The sequence below is a fragment of the Melospiza melodia genome, chromosome Z, assembly GCF_035770615.1.
Source record: "Melospiza melodia melodia isolate bMelMel2 chromosome Z, bMelMel2.pri, whole genome shotgun sequence".
NCBI classification, from domain to species: domain Eukaryota; kingdom Metazoa; phylum Chordata; class Aves; order Passeriformes; family Passerellidae; genus Melospiza; species Melospiza melodia.
The window spans coordinates 60,941,127-60,960,515 of NC_086226.1; the positions used below are offsets into that span (position 1 = coordinate 60,941,127).

General features: G+C 38.8%; 1 protein-coding gene across 2 annotated transcripts in view; it reads right to left on the reverse strand.

Annotated features, from left to right (window-relative positions):
- Positions 1–2,532: 2,532 nt before the first annotated feature.
- Positions 2,533–19,389, reverse strand: part of SLC44A1 (solute carrier family 44 member 1) — a 70,439-nt gene continuing 53,582 nt past the window's right edge. The window contains exons 11-16 of one of the 2 annotated variants that reach the window (XM_063181014.1): positions 16,692–16,848; positions 16,161–16,244; positions 14,944–15,081; positions 13,016–13,252; positions 11,381–11,461; positions 2,533–9,195 (exon numbers count right to left, since the gene is read on the reverse strand). In XM_063181014.1, coding sequence (XP_063037084.1) covers positions 9,172–9,195; positions 11,381–11,461; positions 13,016–13,252; positions 14,944–15,081; positions 16,161–16,244; positions 16,692–16,848 — 721 coding nt within the window. In that variant the 3' untranslated portion in view covers positions 2,533–9,171. The other variant, XM_063181012.1, reaches the window with a different exon arrangement.

The window sequence follows — 19,389 nt, forward strand, 5'->3', positions numbered from 1 at the left end:
TTGTATTCAGGACTTAATATTTAAAACTAGAATACAAGAGCTAACAGAAAAGCAATTAAAAACAGAAGACATCACTATTTCTGGGATTGTGGCAGACTTTTTTTTTTTTTTTCTAGGGCACAGGGTTCAGGTCTAATTTCTTCTTCAGAAGACTCCACTGCTCACTCATTGGTCTCCCACTTGATTACTGTCAGGTGAGGCAGTGAGATACAGAAATTCAATAGCTTCTCTCATAGGCTTTATTTCTAGCTTTGACTGCCCTGGTAAGGGTCTCACAAAATCTGCTCTGGTGTTGGATTTTCTTTCACTTTAGTTTTAGCATATTTAAGGCAAACAAGAATAAGCACTAGATGAAGATGATGGCAGTAGTTGTCAGAAAACCAGCCTTTTCAGGTTTTCTGTGTGCGGGAGTGCAAGCTCCATCCATTTCACACATTCATAATTTAATCAGAAATTCTAAATAATCACTACCTGGACACTAGCTAATCTTCATTAAACTAACATCTAAATACCAGTGACTAAAACTGGGTCAGTGGCCCAGAGTGGAGGGAAGGAGTGATTCCAGACCCAGCAGCACAGGATCTGAGCTCCCTGCCTTGGAGAGTAAGTCCATTTCCTGCACACCAAATGCTGCATACAGAGGGTCACATCCTCTACACTTGGCAGGAGAGCTCCTTCCGCAGCCAAGGACATGTGCTGCGTTGCTAGCAAGAAGACTAGTCCTTCATCTCCCGGACAGCAGGGCTTTTCAGGGAGTGGGGATCTGGGAAGGCAGCTGCCTGTGCTGTTCTGCAATTGCCAATGCCAGGGGCTGAGTCCCAAGGGTAAGTGGTCAGAGATACATGCCCACCACATGAAGAATGTCTTGCCATGTGAACTGCTGTGTGGTTGAAGGAAAAATCCTGCTTCTACAGCTCCAGTCCTCTGTCTCCAGATCCCTGCTAACAGCAGGAGAGCAGGGTTTTCTTCCACAATCCACCACAGTACCCTGAAATTTACCTTGCAAGTCCCATGTCCCATTCTGTTCTCGCTGCATATGCTTCTCTCACTAGCCTTCTGCAGCCCACCTTTAGGTGCCTGGTTTTTTTTCTCCTAGACGTCATGAAACTCTTGTTTCAGAGCACTGATCTCTGCAAACAGTGCTTCAATCCCTCACTGCTAAAGAGTGTAAATAAAGCTAAAGAGCTCCTGTTCTGCAGCTCTGACATAGGCAAAATACAGTGGAAACCAGACAGGGTCTATACAACCTTTATGTTTCATGCCTCCTGCCCCTAACACCTCTGCTGATGAAGGTTATCTCTGGAGCCTCTTTTTCTCCGTGCAGCTAAACCCATCTAGCCATGCAGCTTCACTGTTAATAAACCATGAAATAGACACTCTGAGCCAAGGGCACGTACCTTCAGTGGAACTGCAGAACACTGACATGCAGCAGAACACTCTGGGTCCACAGCATGGACCCTGCCTGTGTGCAGAGGTCCTGCTTGATGGGCTGTCTGGTCCTTTTCCTCCTGATGGACTGATGATGATGATGACTGATGAGCACAACGGAATCAATCTCCATTTCAGAAGCAGCAGGAGTTTCCAGATAAAGTAAACTATCTCAGGCAAATACAGTGCTGAAGTGGTTTGCAGTAAAGAAAAATAGAAGCAGAAAACATGGTTCGGCTTCGCTACTAGTGCATTAGAGTATTAGTGTTAAAAAAACCTGTCAGCAAGAAGCAGAAATATGCTGTGCTATGGGACAGCGAGGAGAGGGGAAGAAATCTTTGTGACTGTACGTGCCTCTGTTATTGAGTCTACTCACCATCTATCTTTAGACATCCAAGCTATTAGAACAGCTGTGCAGAGTGGGGATATGTACAGGTCCTTGAGGAACAAGGTAATGGTGCCACAAGAGGTGCTGTGCTGGGATATGCATCTTGCATGGCTCATAATGCATAGCAAGATCTCCTTCATGCCTCCCTACTGTTCACTGCCCAACAGTGGTCCTGGTAAGGTAAAGCATCTTATGAACCAGCCTGCTCCAGATAGCCTTATGAGCCCTGAGAGTCCTGCTTCCTGGGTATGAGCAAGGACTCTTCTGCATGTGTGACCACAACCTCCCCTTTCACAGTGAAGAACTTTCCAACTGCTTCTATATGTGACAGACTTCAGCACACCCTGTAGCCTATCAGAGAGGCTGAGGAATGTGCCTAAAGGCACATTAGCCTAAAGGGGCAGTTTCCAAGACTCTGGAGGGAAGCTGAGAAGCAGAGATGTGAGAGGATCAATGAGAAGAAAGACAGCAAAAATATCCTGCCTTTCCTCTACCAAACGCCATTAACACGCTCATCTCAGAAAACATTACCATCAGAATGCTTTTCTTGGCACCAGGACAGTATGTCCAGTATAAGTACAGCTACTCAGCTAAAGAGCAGGCACAGAACAAAGTAAAACTTCAGCAAAAATTTGACTTGCTTCTCAGGAACATGAGATTGTATTGCATTGAGTAAGAGAGCATGGCTTACACACACCACATGGATGATACAGAAATTTCTTTCTTACTTAAAAGGAAAACTTTATTTTGATACATTAAAAAATCTATACATTTCTTAGACTAAAATACAGTTTTGCATCAGTATCCTGGCACAATGTCAGTTTACACAGAAAATCTAAGATTAGATCAGCACTGTTAATTTCTTTTCTCTTCCTGCATTCACAGCTTGCAGTATAAAATAGTTTAAGTTCTCAAGACAACAATGAACAGTGTCACATTTACTTTTCCCATTCTCAAAGGAGGTGGCATTCCACTGGAAAAAGGAGCACTTGTTAGTTGATCTTGATTCAATGTAAATCACTAAGCCAGTCCAGGGGTTTGATTGCCCTGTTAGAAGTATGAGTAAAGGAGGATGAAAAATTCATTTCCAGATGAAGCTTTGATGGACTATGACAATGCAAGTACTGTCAAGCCTTTAAAATCTGTTCAGAAGATTTTCCTTTTTCCTTAGAGTAGTTTCTGTAATCAGCAACACAATTCATTATATAGAAATAATTATTTTCTACAGGGATAGTATTCCACTTTCATTTTGCTCTGAAGAACTCCAGAGTAAAATTAAAGTGGGACACGGGAGATGTTGCTGTGAAATGTCTGAATTGGAATGTGAATTTTCTTAACTACTGTGAAGATCCTGTGGAATATTTTTTATCTGCTCTCCATGGCTCCACCTAATTTCTGGCAGCTTTTCTGTCCTACATTAGAAATAAAACCACCTTTCTGTTTTTTCTTCCCTCACTCCCCTGGGAGACATTATAAGATTGTTGGTGCTGCTGTTTTTTCAAATGAGAGATACTCTCCTGTTTCAGACTGAGCAGCAGGGAGGGACCCAACTAATACTAACACAGAGGACACATGGTATTTGAGTTAAAAAACATGTTTATAGCAGGAACTCCAGTCAATGCACAACTTCTGCTGGGTTTCAAAACTAGTCAGTTTCCTAATTTCACCATAGCTTTTTGAAATAAACTGCCCCTAATTCCCACTAACCCAAAGAGGAGAGGTGGTACACTTAAGGAATGGTATCCACCTATGCTGCCAACATAAACCAGGAATGCTGTTAGGTATCTGCTTATAAGTCACATACTTAGAGAGGCCATAGCTGTCTTTAACATAACTGAAATTAGGCTAGTTCTGTTAAAGTCAGCTGGTACTTTTACTCTGAATTCTTGGAACTTTGATTCTAAAGGGAGTTTCTGTAGAGAAGTACCAAATGCTTATTACACCAATTCTGGTCATCATATTCAAATATGATGACTTGAACTCAGTAAGACAGGGGAGTAGAATCTGATGGGCATTTGCTTGTTTTCTGCTAGTTTCATTTTAACAGATGTCTTTCCAATGAATGCCAGATAATTTAACCCTCAAATGGGTATTTTCAGATCAATTCATGCTACCAGTTCTCTTTAGAAATATTTTCATAATCCTGGTCTCTGAGGAGCTTTGGCTTGATTGTAGCAGATTGCAAGACTCATCACAGCTCCATCCCAGACCAGAAATTTTGCCTTTTATACATAACCCACATCACAGGAGATGAGTTTCATCTTTTCTCTCATCTCTTTAAATATAAAAGAAAAAAATACCTTGAAAACAGTATTTGCTACAGAACACAAGAAATACAGATTTACTAGTCTCCATAATCTTGTTACATGGTGGAAATAACAGCAGAGACTAAATAGTTGGAAGAGCATTTGAAAATGAAATATTTAAAGTAATCTTTCATCATCCCAACAAAGAAGCTGAGGGTAAGAAATGCTTCAGATAAGCCTGTTGGGTTTTGTGTTGGGAAACACAAGGGTTGTTTTGTTGTCTTTTTGGTTTTTTCACAAAGATGAAATAGAATTTCTGTGTTGATAATGTGACACAAGCTGTTCAAGAAACAATGGGCTAGTGATAGTTAGATTTAGTAAATGGTATCTGCACAGGCCAAGCCATGATTTTAAAAACGGGAATGCTGTAAGGTATCTACTTATAAATCTTAAAACTGTTTCTTAAAACGACTGTGCCATATTCAATATAGCATGTAATATGCACTCTGAACTAAATGCTCACTAGATGGTGATGAGTATATGTCTGCTACATGCATTTTATTCTGACTCCATAACATACATTCATAGAATACATCATAACCACTCAAGAGCAAACCACTAAAGTGCATGCCCTGAGGGCACATTAAGTATATTGTTTCCAACACTGGCTGCTCAATTGCCAGAACACTGATACAGAAAGGGCTCATTTTTGCTTTATATCCCCATTATGTGCTGAAAGAGTAAGAGCTAACATCCCCTGCTCCCTCCAGGAAAGGGAGCACTGTGGAGCAGGCGAATTGCCTGCTGCAAAAAAAGCCCTTTCAGAAAAGAAGTAACCACCCTGAGAAGATGCTGTACAGAAATGCAGGGAGCAAGTCTTGGATTAATTACTGGGTAGGTGGGTCTGTGTACTGGGTTAGACTGGATGGTCAGCAACCTGCAAGATGCTGTGTTTTAGATCTGCAACAGCGCTGCTAACACAAAGCTTAACCTCCTACTGAGCAGTGCTTGCACAGGGTCAAGGCCTTCTCTATTTTCCACTCTATGACCCCTGCAGTCGTTTGGGGTTAGGCAAAAGGATGAGAGGGCACACAGCCAGGACAGCCGACCTGAACAGACTGAAGAAATATTCCACACCATGTAATGTAACACTCAGCAATCAGACTGGGGTGGGTGTAGTTCACAAGCAGCTGCTGCTTGGAGATTGGCTGGGCATTGATCTGCTGGTAAATGATTGCCTTTGTTTTTGTTTTGTTTTGGTTTTTTTTCCTTATTTGCTTATAACTGCACTTAGATCAGTATTTTTGTCCTTTCACTGCTCTCTCCCATTCTGAGCAAGCAATAGAGTAGCAGTGTATGTGACAGCCATGGTCAACCCACCACAACATTTAACTGCATTTTCCACTGTTAGGTCTCCCTTACAGAAAACACTTTCCAAATGCAAAAATCCTTCATTTACTATGCCAATGTAAGGCCACATTTAGAAGTCCGTCCTGGTTCTGGCACTGGGAGCTCATGGAAAGCTGAAGATGCAAATCTAAGCTGGCCATTCTATGTGTTAAGTCTAGCTCTGGAGCAGCAGTGAAACTCTAGAAGTGATTGGCTGCACTTCTAACCACAGTGATGGAGTAATACCAGACAAAAAAAGAAAAAAGTTCTACCTCAGAACTTCAGCTTAGCACATACTCTCCCTCTCATTCACTACCTTCCTGAATCACTGCCTCGAGAAGGTAAAAGGGAATGTGGTAAGATCAAGGGACAAAGGGAGCTGACACTCTGCCACTTGCCACTCTTTTACTCAGAGAGCAATATAGAAATGAGACCCAAAAGAACAACAATAAAAAACATTCTCTAAGGCTGGAAGAAGCAGTAAAGATGACATGGTACTGGTTCAACTTCCAAACAGAAAAAATAATGTGGGAAAAAATTAACAATTTAAGGATTGGTATGTTTTTTCTATTTGAAACTTAACTGGTCAGAGGCCATGATGCAGAAGCCAAATGCTGGGAAGCAGTAATCTCAATGATTGTTTCTAAACCCAAATTGTCCAGCCTAAATCTCCAATCTTTTAGCACTACTCAATTCAATGGACTTTCTGAGGAGATGATTTCTCTGTTTTAGCTGTCTCATCTGCTCCTCCTGCATTGTTATTCTCAGTGCAGCATCACTCTCTACTTAGTCTAGACTGCTTCCCACAAAGGAGACCATACACTGGCTTTAATAACCAACAGTCAAAAGAAGTATTTAATCCCTCACAGCTGGCAGACCCCAGCATCCCTACTGCCAAAATTTATGTATGGTATTTACATGCCAAAATGTCCTCCCACTCCACTATCCCCACTAGGAAAGGAAAGCAGTCTAAATTTGTCCTGAAAAGTTATCTTTTCATAATTCTGACTTCTGCTTATCTCTGTGCACAAGACAGAGCTGGAAGAGTTTGTTGCAAATGAACTTCAATGGGCATTCAAAAGCTTTAAGGGGCCACTGGAAAGCATGTGTGTGGATGGAATGCCTTTTTGTCAAGACTGAAAAGCTCTGCATGCTGGATATACACTCAAGAATGGTGCACATGTTTTTATTAAGAACTTTGTAATGATATAGGTTTCTCACTTAAACATTACAACTACCCATAGAAAAGTGTTGCCTGTATCTTTTAAACACCATGTGAATAAACAAATTTATTTTTAAGACAGGATAAACTGCTATAAAAATGGTGCACAGTCAAGTCATACAAAAATACAAAATTTGTTACCAATTGCAGTCCTAGTTGCAATTACAGAGTACAGTTCCCACTCAGAACATCCAGTGAGTGGAGAACACAAACTTGTGGAACCAGTCATGGCAGAATTTTCTTATCAAAATGAGCAGAATACAAGGCTTCTTTGATTAAGCACTTCCAATAACCTCCAAACAAGATTAAAACTAGATTCGCTGGAAGCAACTGGGTACTTGGTAAGTGTTTTAGTCTTGAAAACCAGTTTCTACAATTCATGTAAGCTAGTTTTTAAATTTGTGTTGCTAAATCCCTCTGATCTGGTGCTGAGTACCACTGCTGTCTTAGACACTGGTACTGCAGGAGTGTCTCCTCTCCACAAAAGTAAGGCTGTTCCAATGCTTCTTCTGGGCAAGTTTGACCTCTAACTTGCACAGAGAGGCCTCATCTGTGCTCCAGTTTGGATCCCTGGGCTGAAGCTCTAATCCAGTCAGCACTTACACAGATGTGTATGTTGCAATTTCCATACTTAGAGAGCCTTCCTGATGCCAGTAGTTACAGATATGGTTCACTTAAATGAGTAAGTGCTTCCAGGATTGGAGAAGTCTCTTTGCCTCCCCAACAGCTATCCTTTCTGAATGTGTCTTTATTTTTGTACCATTCAAATAGTTTGGGTTCTGTGATATGAAAAGTGTAAATTGTTTTAACTGGCTTACAGGGAAAAAAGGAACAAATTTAAGTTATCAAATGACTTCTGGAAGCAAAAGTGAAACATTTTACTATTGCCAAAAAGATAAGAGCACTAGTTAGCTAAATGACACTAAATAATTATTTAAACCTTCAGCAGCAATTTAGAAGTCTGGTATAGTCTGAAAGGAAGCACGGTTAACTGCTTACTTACTAAACCTTGATTACAAAAGTTGTGCATGTCTTTACCTAGACATACCTCTCTACTCCATCATAAAGCTTCTGTAGAAAGGCTCTTACTCTTTCAAAAGATTTTCTGGAATGGAGTGACTGAACCATTGAGGCATCATTATTTGTAGACAGCTTGTATTTAGTGCAATAAGTTTAAAAATTCTGCTCTGAAATATTAATTTTACAATAACAAAAATAGTTTTCTTAAAAAAATGTTAACAAAAGGAATATATAGCATAGACAGATCATAAATTCTTAGCAAATACAGTTATGCATTTACCAATTCACTATGCTGAATAATTGAATATTAGCATTCATATCTGGTGAACTTCCAGACTGAAGAGATATTTATGTATATTATGTATATAATAATAATAAAGCAGCATGTTCTCTTTAATAATTTCAGATAACTATACTGGGAGCTACACTTCCAAAGGAATGTTTCTCTGCCCTTTCTGGCTTTAGCCACTCACTACAGTATGTACAAATATGGATCAAGCAACAGGCAAGGAATGATCCTTTCTACCTCCCAGAGCTCTCTCATTAGATGAAATGAAGCATACAGTACTTTTTTATGTACAGCAGTACAATTCATTTCTCTTCCCATCCTCAGCATCTTTGTATGTAGTCATGAATTAATCATGAGTATGGCTAAGACCAAGCTTTAACAATCTGTTATTTCACTTGCCTGTATGGAGAATCCATACCCTTCAAAGGAACACTGCTGAAGTGTGAAGGAGGCTACTGAACTCAGGGGGAGGATAGAGGGCAATGGGTATGAGGGGTAAAAGTAGGGTAAGCAGGAAGTTAATTGCATATAAAAATTATCTGTCCCCATTTTGTAGGTTCTGTTTAATAGGAGATGCAAGGGCTCCCACACACCTAAATACCTGAGGAGTTGGTTATTGTGATATCTGATACTGGTAAACAGAACTGTGCCCTGCCAGGGCTGTAAAGTAAAATAGCTGCTTACAAACACATTTCAACTGAACAAATTTTTGCTGAAACAAACTCTTGAAAAAATAAATTCGAAATTTTTCTTGATGTAAGGTTTTCTGTACATGTCACTGTCCTGAATTTAATGAAAATTTTAAAGAAATTAAACAAGTAAAACTCTCAGCAGATTAGCAGTGTCATGGGAAATCTGTCTCTAAACCCAGTCATGATTTCAGATTATCTTTACAATGATACTTCCTCCAGATTTTAAAATATCAAGCAGATAAGAATCAACATTTCCATGACCACAACAAATAACTTAAGAAATGAACAATGATAAAGCTGCTTGTAAAAGCCACCCGTATGAAAAGAGTACATGTTTCACAAAAATAATTGTTAAAAAAAGTTTTAAATCCCTGTTCCTTTTCTCTGATTTTGGCTGTTTATTTATATATATATATATATATATATATGTATGTATGTATATATGTATATATATACTGTTTTGGAATGTCAATGGGTTCCAATATGGCTGGCTAGTTTCAAGATGAACTTGCTCCAGAGGCCTAGAAAACAAAGTCATACAGTACAGTCTTAGACAGATGCCAAAGGACAAGGAGAAATTGAGTCAAAGGGGTCACTGGAAGCCATAAAGAAAAAAGAGTGAAAAGGTGGGGTTTTTTGTTGTGCCCTGATACAAGAACAGAACTTCCTAAAGTGTTTTCTCATCTCTGCTACTAGTATCTATTTTAAATACAGCTGCACTTAGGGCATTTCACTTGAAGAAATAATTGTCATATCTAAGAAATATCTGCTTTTCAAGGAAACTGAAGCAAAGCAGTAAAGACTCTGTAAAAAAAGAGAAAAACGCAGTGTTGATCTATTTTTCAGACATGCAATTTTGGGACTATGGGCACTACCGTTACACAGTAGACTTATAATGATCCTATTCTAGCTATAATTGAGGCCCTCTACTTTGGGGAAAGGTCTCAGAAATTTAACTGCTGTGTCCCATTGTGATCAGGAAGCAAGATCCTAGTATTTCATAATCAAATCAACTGGAGCTGAATGCCCAAAAATGGAAAACCACAAGGCCCAAACAGTTCCAAACAAAGACAATCACATGAGCAGCAGAACTGGGAGTAATTCAGCAGGAGACTTCCACTCTGAGCCTCAAGTGCTCAGCATCTCCAAGCCATCCTAAGAGGACTTTCAGCCAGTACCAGGCTAAGAGTCCATAAAAAATTTCCTCTAAGAATAAAACCACCCTTGGTTTGCAATTCTACAAGGGGTGGGGCTGAATAAAGTTTTTTAACATCCAAGATTCAGGCAGTCAAGTACAAAACTGTAAGTAGCAGTCAGTGTCAGCTCTGACAACAGTGTAAGTGGAAAACCACTTAAGGTAAACCAATTCCTTGAAACAGAATTTAACATAAGATTTTGAACTGAATTTTTTGTGCATATTACTAGAGAGTTTGCACACCCAATTCTCAATTATTTTCATGGCACATTTGCATTTACAGCAATTAGCTCGCTCTGAAAATCCCAACGTTAGTGTCTGCTTGACCAGCTAGAATTACTCCCAGAAGAAAACAGTAAATGAGCATAGAATTAGTTTTTTATATGTATAAACACAGCAGCATTTAGGCATAAGCAAATCTAGAAACTGGTATGCCATAATGAAATAGCAAAACACGCAAAGCTACACATCTATCCAGTCTATAGCAGGAACCCATTCCAGCTTAGTCAAAAAATGCTCATGCAACATGACTTCACATACATTGCTGGAAAAATAAATTCTTCTGTTAGCATACGCTTATTTAGATTCCATTTGGTTAAAAAATGATCCCCATGGTACGGAAATGAATAAGACCCCAAACACTCTGAGAAAGTGATAATGGAAAAATATTTTGTTTCACAAAGTCATAATGTACGATGACAAATCATACCTTGCCCAGCCTGGCTCTCTGTTATACGCCCTCTGTTCTCCACCTTCCAAACTTATCCTCCTATCTGTTATCTGTACCATGTATAGTGTTCTTATTCCAGGCTACTCAGACATGCAATGCCTTCCTAACAGGCACACCATAAGTAAAACAGGCTGCAGAAGCATAAATGATGCATTGTTCACTGTCTGTGCATCTGACAGTGTGAGATGGAAAGAGCACACAAGAGACAAGCAACATAAGTAGTTGGCAATAAAACAAACAACTGGGAGAAATGTCATTTGAGCAGGTTGAAAGGAATCACTGTATCCAATTCCTTGGCACTGTGTAAGATAATTTGGTGAGGGCTTTGAATACCTGGTCTTACTTTGCAACAATTGATGCACGCAGTAAGTGTTCTTCATTTCAGGCTTTTGCAGTGAATATAAGATGAGCAAAAATTGTTCATCTCAGGGCTGAGAAGAGCCCATAGAATCTCAGAACCATCTTATTTTTAGACTGTTCAGCATCTGGGGCTGTCTGCATATACCACATGGCATGCACCAGTAATCCTAATGAAATGACACTGCATTTGTTTCATATGAGACAGTTCCTTTCATCTTACTTTTACAGGAGATGGTCTCAGCTGTGACAAAAACTCTGCCATCCAGGTGATAGGCAAGCTCACAAACAGAAAAAGCAGAACATCTTGAGTGATACAGAGAACAAAAACTTCTCCTGAAGAAGTGCAGTCAGTAAAGACAAAGAGGGAGAAGAAGTAAAAGTGAAACTCTTGGAGGATCGCCACCTCCTCATCTGCACCTACCATTGGTTTTAGCTCTCTGCCCTCAGCTCCACCTCCCCGGCCAGCTTCTTTCATAGATTTCTTACTGTTCTCCACAAACTCCTGAAAAACAGTAATGAAAACACAAGTGCTTTCACAGAGCAGACTCCAAACATTAAATCTCAAGACAGAAACTTCAAGATGTAACTACTCAAAATATCTAGCTAATTTGCATCTCCCACTTCTCTTGCTTAGACTGGACCACAAGGTATCAAAAAAACCTTCCAAATAACCACAAAGGTCTGCCTCACTTAATTCTGGAAGCCAGACAGATGTCTGCCTTGTGTGCTCTTACAACTTTCATATTTACCCTGCAATGCTCTCCTTTATGGGGAAAGAAAGTAAAAGGCTGATTTTCAAAAAAAAAAAAAAAAAGTCAAAACCAAACAAAAATAATCCACAACAAATACCCCAAACAAATCAGAATCTCATTTATTCTGTGCCGAATGTTAGAACTACATTAAACAAAGGGAGTTAAAGGTAATTACTTGCAAGATTTGGCTGATTTCCCTAACTGTCCTTAATTCAACCTCTTACATTTTTCACAAAATCACAATCTCCTTTTCATTCAGATTAGAAAATGTGCTATAAAATGTTAAGCAATATTTTTCTCTTAAAGGCAAGAATTCTGCAGAACATGTCAGTAAACTTTAGCTGCTGAGGTTTTGTGATATTGACTGTTGACTAAAGAAACCCTCAATGCTTTTACAATCTATCAATGCTTTCTTTTGAGAGAACTTGCTGCATTTTACTCTTACTCTGTTAAAAAGCAACTTATCAGCAGCTGATTCATTTATTTATTTATTTATTATATAGTCTACATTCCATAGAGGTTTACAAAAAATTTAGCACTAAACTCTTGGCATGATTTTCCCACCAAAAAAAAATTGCTAAGAAGTCATGAGAATCTTCCTCTAGCCTACACAAGCGTACATTTTACAGAGACATATTCTACACCTGCCACTTAAAAACACTGACAAGAAATTTCCTATGCAACAAAAAAGTGAGAGGTTTGACAAGCAGATTTTTTATATCTTGGTTTCTAGCTAAGTGAACAGAGAATAACATGGACAAAAATAGACAAAATGAATCGGACTTGCAAAAGGCCTTGACAAAGTAGGCTCCAGGATAGGACATAAAGCCTGGTATTTCTAGGTGTGACAGAGCCAATTCTGGTCGATGCCTATATCAAAACTCCACTGTGATCACTATCTATGCATGAGGTAAAATACTCTGATATTTTTCCTCTCTCATATCCAAAGACAAGTCCTTCTTGGGAAAGTAAAAAAAACCCAAGCTTTCTTCCTTTGTTTTGTTTCTTTCTGTTCTGCACTGTGTAATTTACAAGACATGATATCCAAGAGTATGAATCTGTGAGATCACTGCTCATCCAATAGCTAGCAAACAGAAGCCAATACCATGGGAAGGAAGCATCATTACTTACTTGATGCTTATCACATGACACTGTTTCTTGATCAAGCCATGAACAAGATGGCAAGGCAAAAAAAATAACCAAAAAAACCCCATACTGAACTCAGCTACTGCATTCATTCCATTGTCAAAATACCTATTTTATGGAACCAGATCCTTACACTTTGAGAGTAAGGGAAAACTTACCATGAGAACTTTATCCATGTAGAATTCTCTGCCAGGGCTCCCATCATTGTATTTTGTATCGATGGCAAAACATAAGAAAAGTACATCAACAACCATTTCATAAATGGAAAGGAAGCAGTGAGCAACCAGGAATGCAAAGAGGCAGACAATGATGAGTGGCAGCACCCAGATGGTGTAATCTCGTTGGTAATTCAGCAACATAATGCCAGCCAAACCTGTGCTGCAGACAATCAGGACCTGAAGAAGAAAATGGTAGACAACTCTAATGGCAGAAGCCTTTTGAAATTTTTTGTTTGGTTTGTTTGTGTTAAGGCAGTATGCTTCTTGGTCTGCCAAGGTTAGAACTAGAGGTAACAGACAGTAGGTAACAAGAGCTTTACCTCCTGGATTCCCCATGTCCCTGAGGATAAAAGACATTTAATTCATTTTTCAGCAGGTTCAAGTCAATTGTTATACATTCTTCATCACAAAGAGTATTTTTCAGAGAAAATTACATTTATATTCTGCTGTCATCATTCTAGTGTTATACAATATTCCTGTAAAAAAAACTTTGTCCTGTCCATTATATAAACCCCACAATCAAATGCCATGCATCAACTAACATGCAGTTGTTTTTTTATTTGGGATGAAGGCAGAAGTTAGGTATTAGGAGAATGGTATATTTTTCATTTTGCTAGTGGAAACAATTTCCAAGCTTGTTTAATATCTATTTCTTCTCCATTCAGGAGAAAGCAGATCAGAGTTCACATGAGGCACTTCATGTAACAGTCTCTACAGAATTACACTATGTATGAGCCTGTAACAGACATTCCACTGGGTATCAGTCTGGTTTTGACAAAACCAAAAAGACTAAATTCGTGGTGCCAAGTAATTTTTTTAATATTTCTGAGTGTATTATTATGAAAAGCAACTAAACAATAGTTGCTTTTCATAAATAGTTGCAATAATCATAAAATAGGTCAGCTTTTACAAAAACATCACATTGAACTGCTAGAGGAGATGCTGATAGTGTAGCATTATTTGAGCTGATACTGATTTTTATGTGCACTGTTCATTTCAACATGTCTGTCACCTGAACATTTTTCTAATAATCTGAGATGTCTTTTCAGATTCCTAACTTTTCAGATTCCCCAGAAAAACTTTGTGATGTAATTTCAGGTTCTCCAAAGCACTTGTATCTCCCCTATGCATTTATTTCTTCTCACAGCTTACTCACTTAATTACAGGATACAAGGTCCAGCCTGCTGAACTTCTGATTTAACAGGAGAGGAATGCAATAAAGAATACAGATCAGTCCAACCAGTGTCCAGATAAATAATCTGGTATTAATTGTTTCAGTAAATTATGGCACTTCAAAGCACAGAAATAATTCACTGGATTAAAGTGTATCTCCATTAGCTGGAAATCAAAAGGCTGACTGATCACAGAAATTATTCTGGTCTTCTTTTAATTCTCAGAGTAGAACTTAGTAGCTTAAACTTGCAGTTCCTCATAGCAGGCTTCTGTACTCTTCCAGTCTGATTTTGTCATAAAAGGTGATCACTAATGTATCAAACTTTCAACATAAACCTAGAAACTCCATACTACACAGAATTTAAAAGAACACTTCCTTTCTTTACAATTCTTTGTCTGAATTACAAAATCAAAACCTTAGACTTTTTAATCACTTTTCTCTTGACTCCCTAAAAAATGCAGAAAGTGTCATAAACTTCAGCTATTCCTCTCTAGTCACTTCTACTAAATTTAAGTGGATCATCTGTTTATGCTCCCTATAGTGGATGGTCCCTTCCTAACATGATGCAGCTAGATGTGATGAAGTGCACACCAAGAAACAGGACTTTTAAGGTATTCTGAATTAGGGTTCAAGCCATTGCTAAAGAGAGATTGCTCCTACATAGATCTGTAACAGCTGTATGCAGCAGACATACCTTTCCTAGAAACAGCATAAAATCCCCAACTGTGTTTATGGCAGCCACTCGCAAAGCGTTTTCCACTAGGATAACAAAGGCATCCTTTGCTGAGGTGCAGAAATTGGTGCTGTTGATAGCTGTGGCTGTATAAGCATTCTGAGAAAAGGAGATTGAAGATTTATTCATAGAATGATCAGGCATTTCAGATGGAGGGTGGAGAAGGTGAAGGGGAAGATACAGCTTTGAGTAAGGCACATTCATCATATGATTTTAATGAACAAAAATTCCCTTGAGAGTTGTTGAATCAAGCAATATGAACCAGCTGACAGAAGATTATATGAGGTAAAGAATTACTATTCTTCTCCTCTCTTGCTCATAATTTATGCATTAACAAGTTTGTTCAAAAAAACTCATTAAACAGAATTTGCAATTCCTCTGCAGGAGGAGGTGAACAGTAGCATAGCTACAGAAATTAAATAGTTCCAAAAAAACCAATCTGGAAATATAAAAGAATCTGAGTGCCATACAAGTCAACCAAGATAATTTCTAAATACTTAACTAGACTGCATTCAAGGTTAGTGAGGACAATTTTCAAGGATTACATTCGGGCGTTTAAAATGCTTTCTTACAATTTTATTCTCTACATTTCCATCAGTAAAAAAAAATTAACAACAGTGAAAGAGATATTATGTACAAGATATTTATGTATCTGATAATTATTTATGTGATATTTATGGCCCATAAACCCACTTTTACAATGGGTCTTTTACAAGGACCAGCCAGTGTGTTGCACTTTGCAACTCTTTTTGTCCTTTGCAGATGATGATGACAATTTGATGTTTTGTATAATTTTTACATTTTGAGAATCTTAAATATTACGCATAGAAAAGCCTAATTCTCTTTTCATAGCAAAAATATTTTGAAACTCAGATGTAGTTTGACTGAGCAGACCTAAGAGGGAATGCCGCCATTAAACCACTAAATTGTTATAAAGTTGAGAAACCATGTTCACAAAGATGAATATGGGCTATTTTTTAGTTTTTATTTATATTCCGAAGATGTAATGATTTGCAGTGTAATTTCAGTAATGGAGACAAGACTGAAGTTCTGTCATTCAAGTTCAGTTCCAAAGTACAATACACTATGTGTCGGCATCAGATTGCACTCTGGGAATATATATATATATATATACTAATATTGGCCCTTACATAAAACGTAAATATGGAAAATCTTACCTGATTTAAATATGTCAGGCACTTCTCTAGACACCAAAGGCAGCAAATGCAGGCTTTAAGCATACAGCGAGCACAAGCATTTTCCTAGAAAAGCACAGAATGTGGGAAAACATAGATAAAGAGTTTTTTATGGAAACTAATATTCCCTTGTGCTTCAGTAACTGATATTCAGCCTGCTAACTTAAGCAATCTGTATCAGTCCCATGGTCCTGTAAAGTCTAAATATTCAGAGAACAATAGGATGGCTTGGGTTGGAAGATATTCCCAACACCACAGGCAAGGACACCTTCCACTAGACCAAGTTGCTCAAAACCTCATCCAGCATGACCCAAAACACTTCCAGGGATGGGATATCCACAGCTTCTCTGGGTAACCTGTTCCAGTGCCTCACCACCACCCTCACAGTGAAGAATTTCTTGTTACCCCGATCTATTCCAAAACAAGACTTCCACCCTCCCACACTGACTAAATAAACAGGCAAACATATCAGGCCTTGAGTTTTTATAAGAAAATTGAATCTATTTCTCTTACCTTTCCTTTGAGTTGTGTATGAATATACATAAGAATCATACGTGGTATTTTCACTAGTGTGATAATGAAAGACCCTTTTGCTACTGTTCCTAGGTGGTAACAAACAAGGCGATTAACAGATGCCAGAATAGGAGTAAATGGCAGATTTCTTTTCTCCCTGTTGAAAAGAGGAAAAAAACCCTAAGTATTTAAGAAGTGCTACAAATTCTCAATAAAATAATGTACAAAAGGAATATATTATGCTCATACTAGCTTTCAGGATATATTGCTCACTCCACCCTGACAATCTGTGTAACTACAAATTTGTCTCTAATGTAGGATGAGGATTAGGAATTGGTATGTCATACTGTTGGAGACTGCAATGTTATCATTTATGCCTTAAGCATTCTTATGAAGGACTTTTGCCTATTATAGCAAAACTTTATAACAAAAGCTGCATGGAAGACCACCACACCCTGAATGAGCCTCCTGACTGAGGCTCTGGACTGCGAGTTGATGGAGTTCAGAGAAAGTGACTCAATTCTGGGCTGGAAAAAAAATAAAAACACTCACAGGAGGATTAAGCCTCACACCTTTGGGGTGGAGACCACAACCCCAGGACTATCAGCTGCCAGACTTGCACAGGCCCTCACACTAAAGGGTGGGGGTGGGAAGGACAGGTCTTGGGTGTGTGCTGAAAAAGCCACCGGTAAGAGGCAGTGAATGCCAATACTATGTTGGGCAGACCGGCCCAGGTGCAGTCATCTCTTCACCTGGGAAAGCCACATCTACAGGACATCCATGTGAATGACAGCAGACGGATTGTCATGGCCCAGCAAAAGTTATCCCCACAAGGGGCCCCTAGATCTTGCACTGGAGCACAGCACCATGATGTACCAGATCCACAGTGTTGCAAGGGACAGTGTCAAACGTGCCCTCAAGGTATTCCTACCTGGCCCAAATATATATGAATCCACTGGATTCTATACTTTCTGGGGCGCGGGGAACCCTTGGAAGGATGGTATAGTTCTACCTAACCCCTGTCCCTCTTCCTGTTCCACTCCCTGCTCTTTTTCTACATATTCCTTTCTTTTCTCTTTCTTTCCCTTTGCCTCTTTTACTATAAAATAAAATATACAAACTTTTTTTTTTTGTTTTGTTGGCACTAACCTCTAACTTCCTTTGGCTTTAATCAAGTTTTGGAGTATGTTTTGAACCTTTCTGTGTTCAATCCATTTTATTCACAAAGACTTAGTTTTCTTTGCTCTTCTGTTTAAATTGAATTGTAACACATAAGAGTCGTGTGGTGATGCATCCCCTTTGTCCCTTCCCATCTTGGGCTGCATTACAATCTCAGAAATGCTTGTTAGACCCCTGTCTTGACAAACAGCACCTGGGCTCAGCTCCTCAAAATTATCAGAAACACAGTCTGCTCCCAGGAACTTGTCCTGTCTATCAGGCTCCTGTTTTTAAAGGAACAGCCTTGTAAACGTATTTTTTGTGCCCAAATATCAACCTAGGTAGAACAACCATTTCTGTTATTGAACTTTCAAAGAAAGTAACAGACCTGAATTGTGGACAGGATGGAAAATTACCATGACTAAAGCCAATTCTCTTGCAACCCTGTAAACTCCTGGACCACAGTGGCCTATGACCAGCACCTCCTTCTGAGTGGGCCTCTCTGAGCCACTGAACACTTAAATTTGTGATACTCAGAGGACCAACATCAAATGTTGCTGACAGAGCCTGGGCTGACAACCCACTTCTCAAGCCTCAACCCTTCACCTTTTGAGAAGATGTAGAGGCATCTGACCTGAGCACTTCACTAAACTTGAGAGGAATTTTCACGGGTCTATACCTTGTACCTACACATGAGAGTGTGAATGTGCTACAGCAAATGTACTGTGAATGTTACAGGGGTAAGTAAATCAGGTCTAAGTAACTGAGTCACTGTTGTGCTCATAGTAAATTCTATACACTCTTTCACTAAATTCATTAAATTACACTATTGATTAAGTGATGCTAAGTTTAAGTGCTGTTTAACTCTTTAGGCCTACACTGTTGGTGAAGCCTGCGGCTAAGAGTGGCAAGACAGCCTACTCTTAGCCTTGTGATTTGATGAGAGGGTCTCCCTCATTTCTTTTTATCCTTATGCTTTCTCATCCTTAGCTTTTATTATCCCCAGCTTCCACATAATTTTAGGTTTAGTCTTAGATTAACTGATTTTGGTCCTACTTTTCCTTTTTGAAGTGTGCTTTAATCATCTACTAAGTAGTAGAGTGATTCTTGTCAATGAACTCTGTGACACTTCTCTATTAACCAGTTTTTGCCAATACCTTGGCCAGTGATTTTTCAAGCAACTGGAAACACTCATTGTTTTCAGGTAGTCTTACTAGCAGTTGGCTGCATTACCACTATTAAGAACTGGCAATTCCCTTAAAGTTGCACCAGATGGTATGCAATTCAAAACCTTCCAAAACAGTAGGAAACTGTGCTAATACTTTTTTAGTAAGGCTACTGATAAACTTGCCTTCTCCTCTCTTGTTCTTTTGGAGATCTTTGTATGGACTTTGGAGTGGATATTACTAATTAATCAGGTAAACTCTTTGTTCTGAATTTTTAAATTTCTGATTTAGCTGTTATATCCTCAAGGTACCAAGGGTTGAGCCTTAAAATAAGTTATTTTATGCAATGCAGTTATAATATTTTTAATTTATCA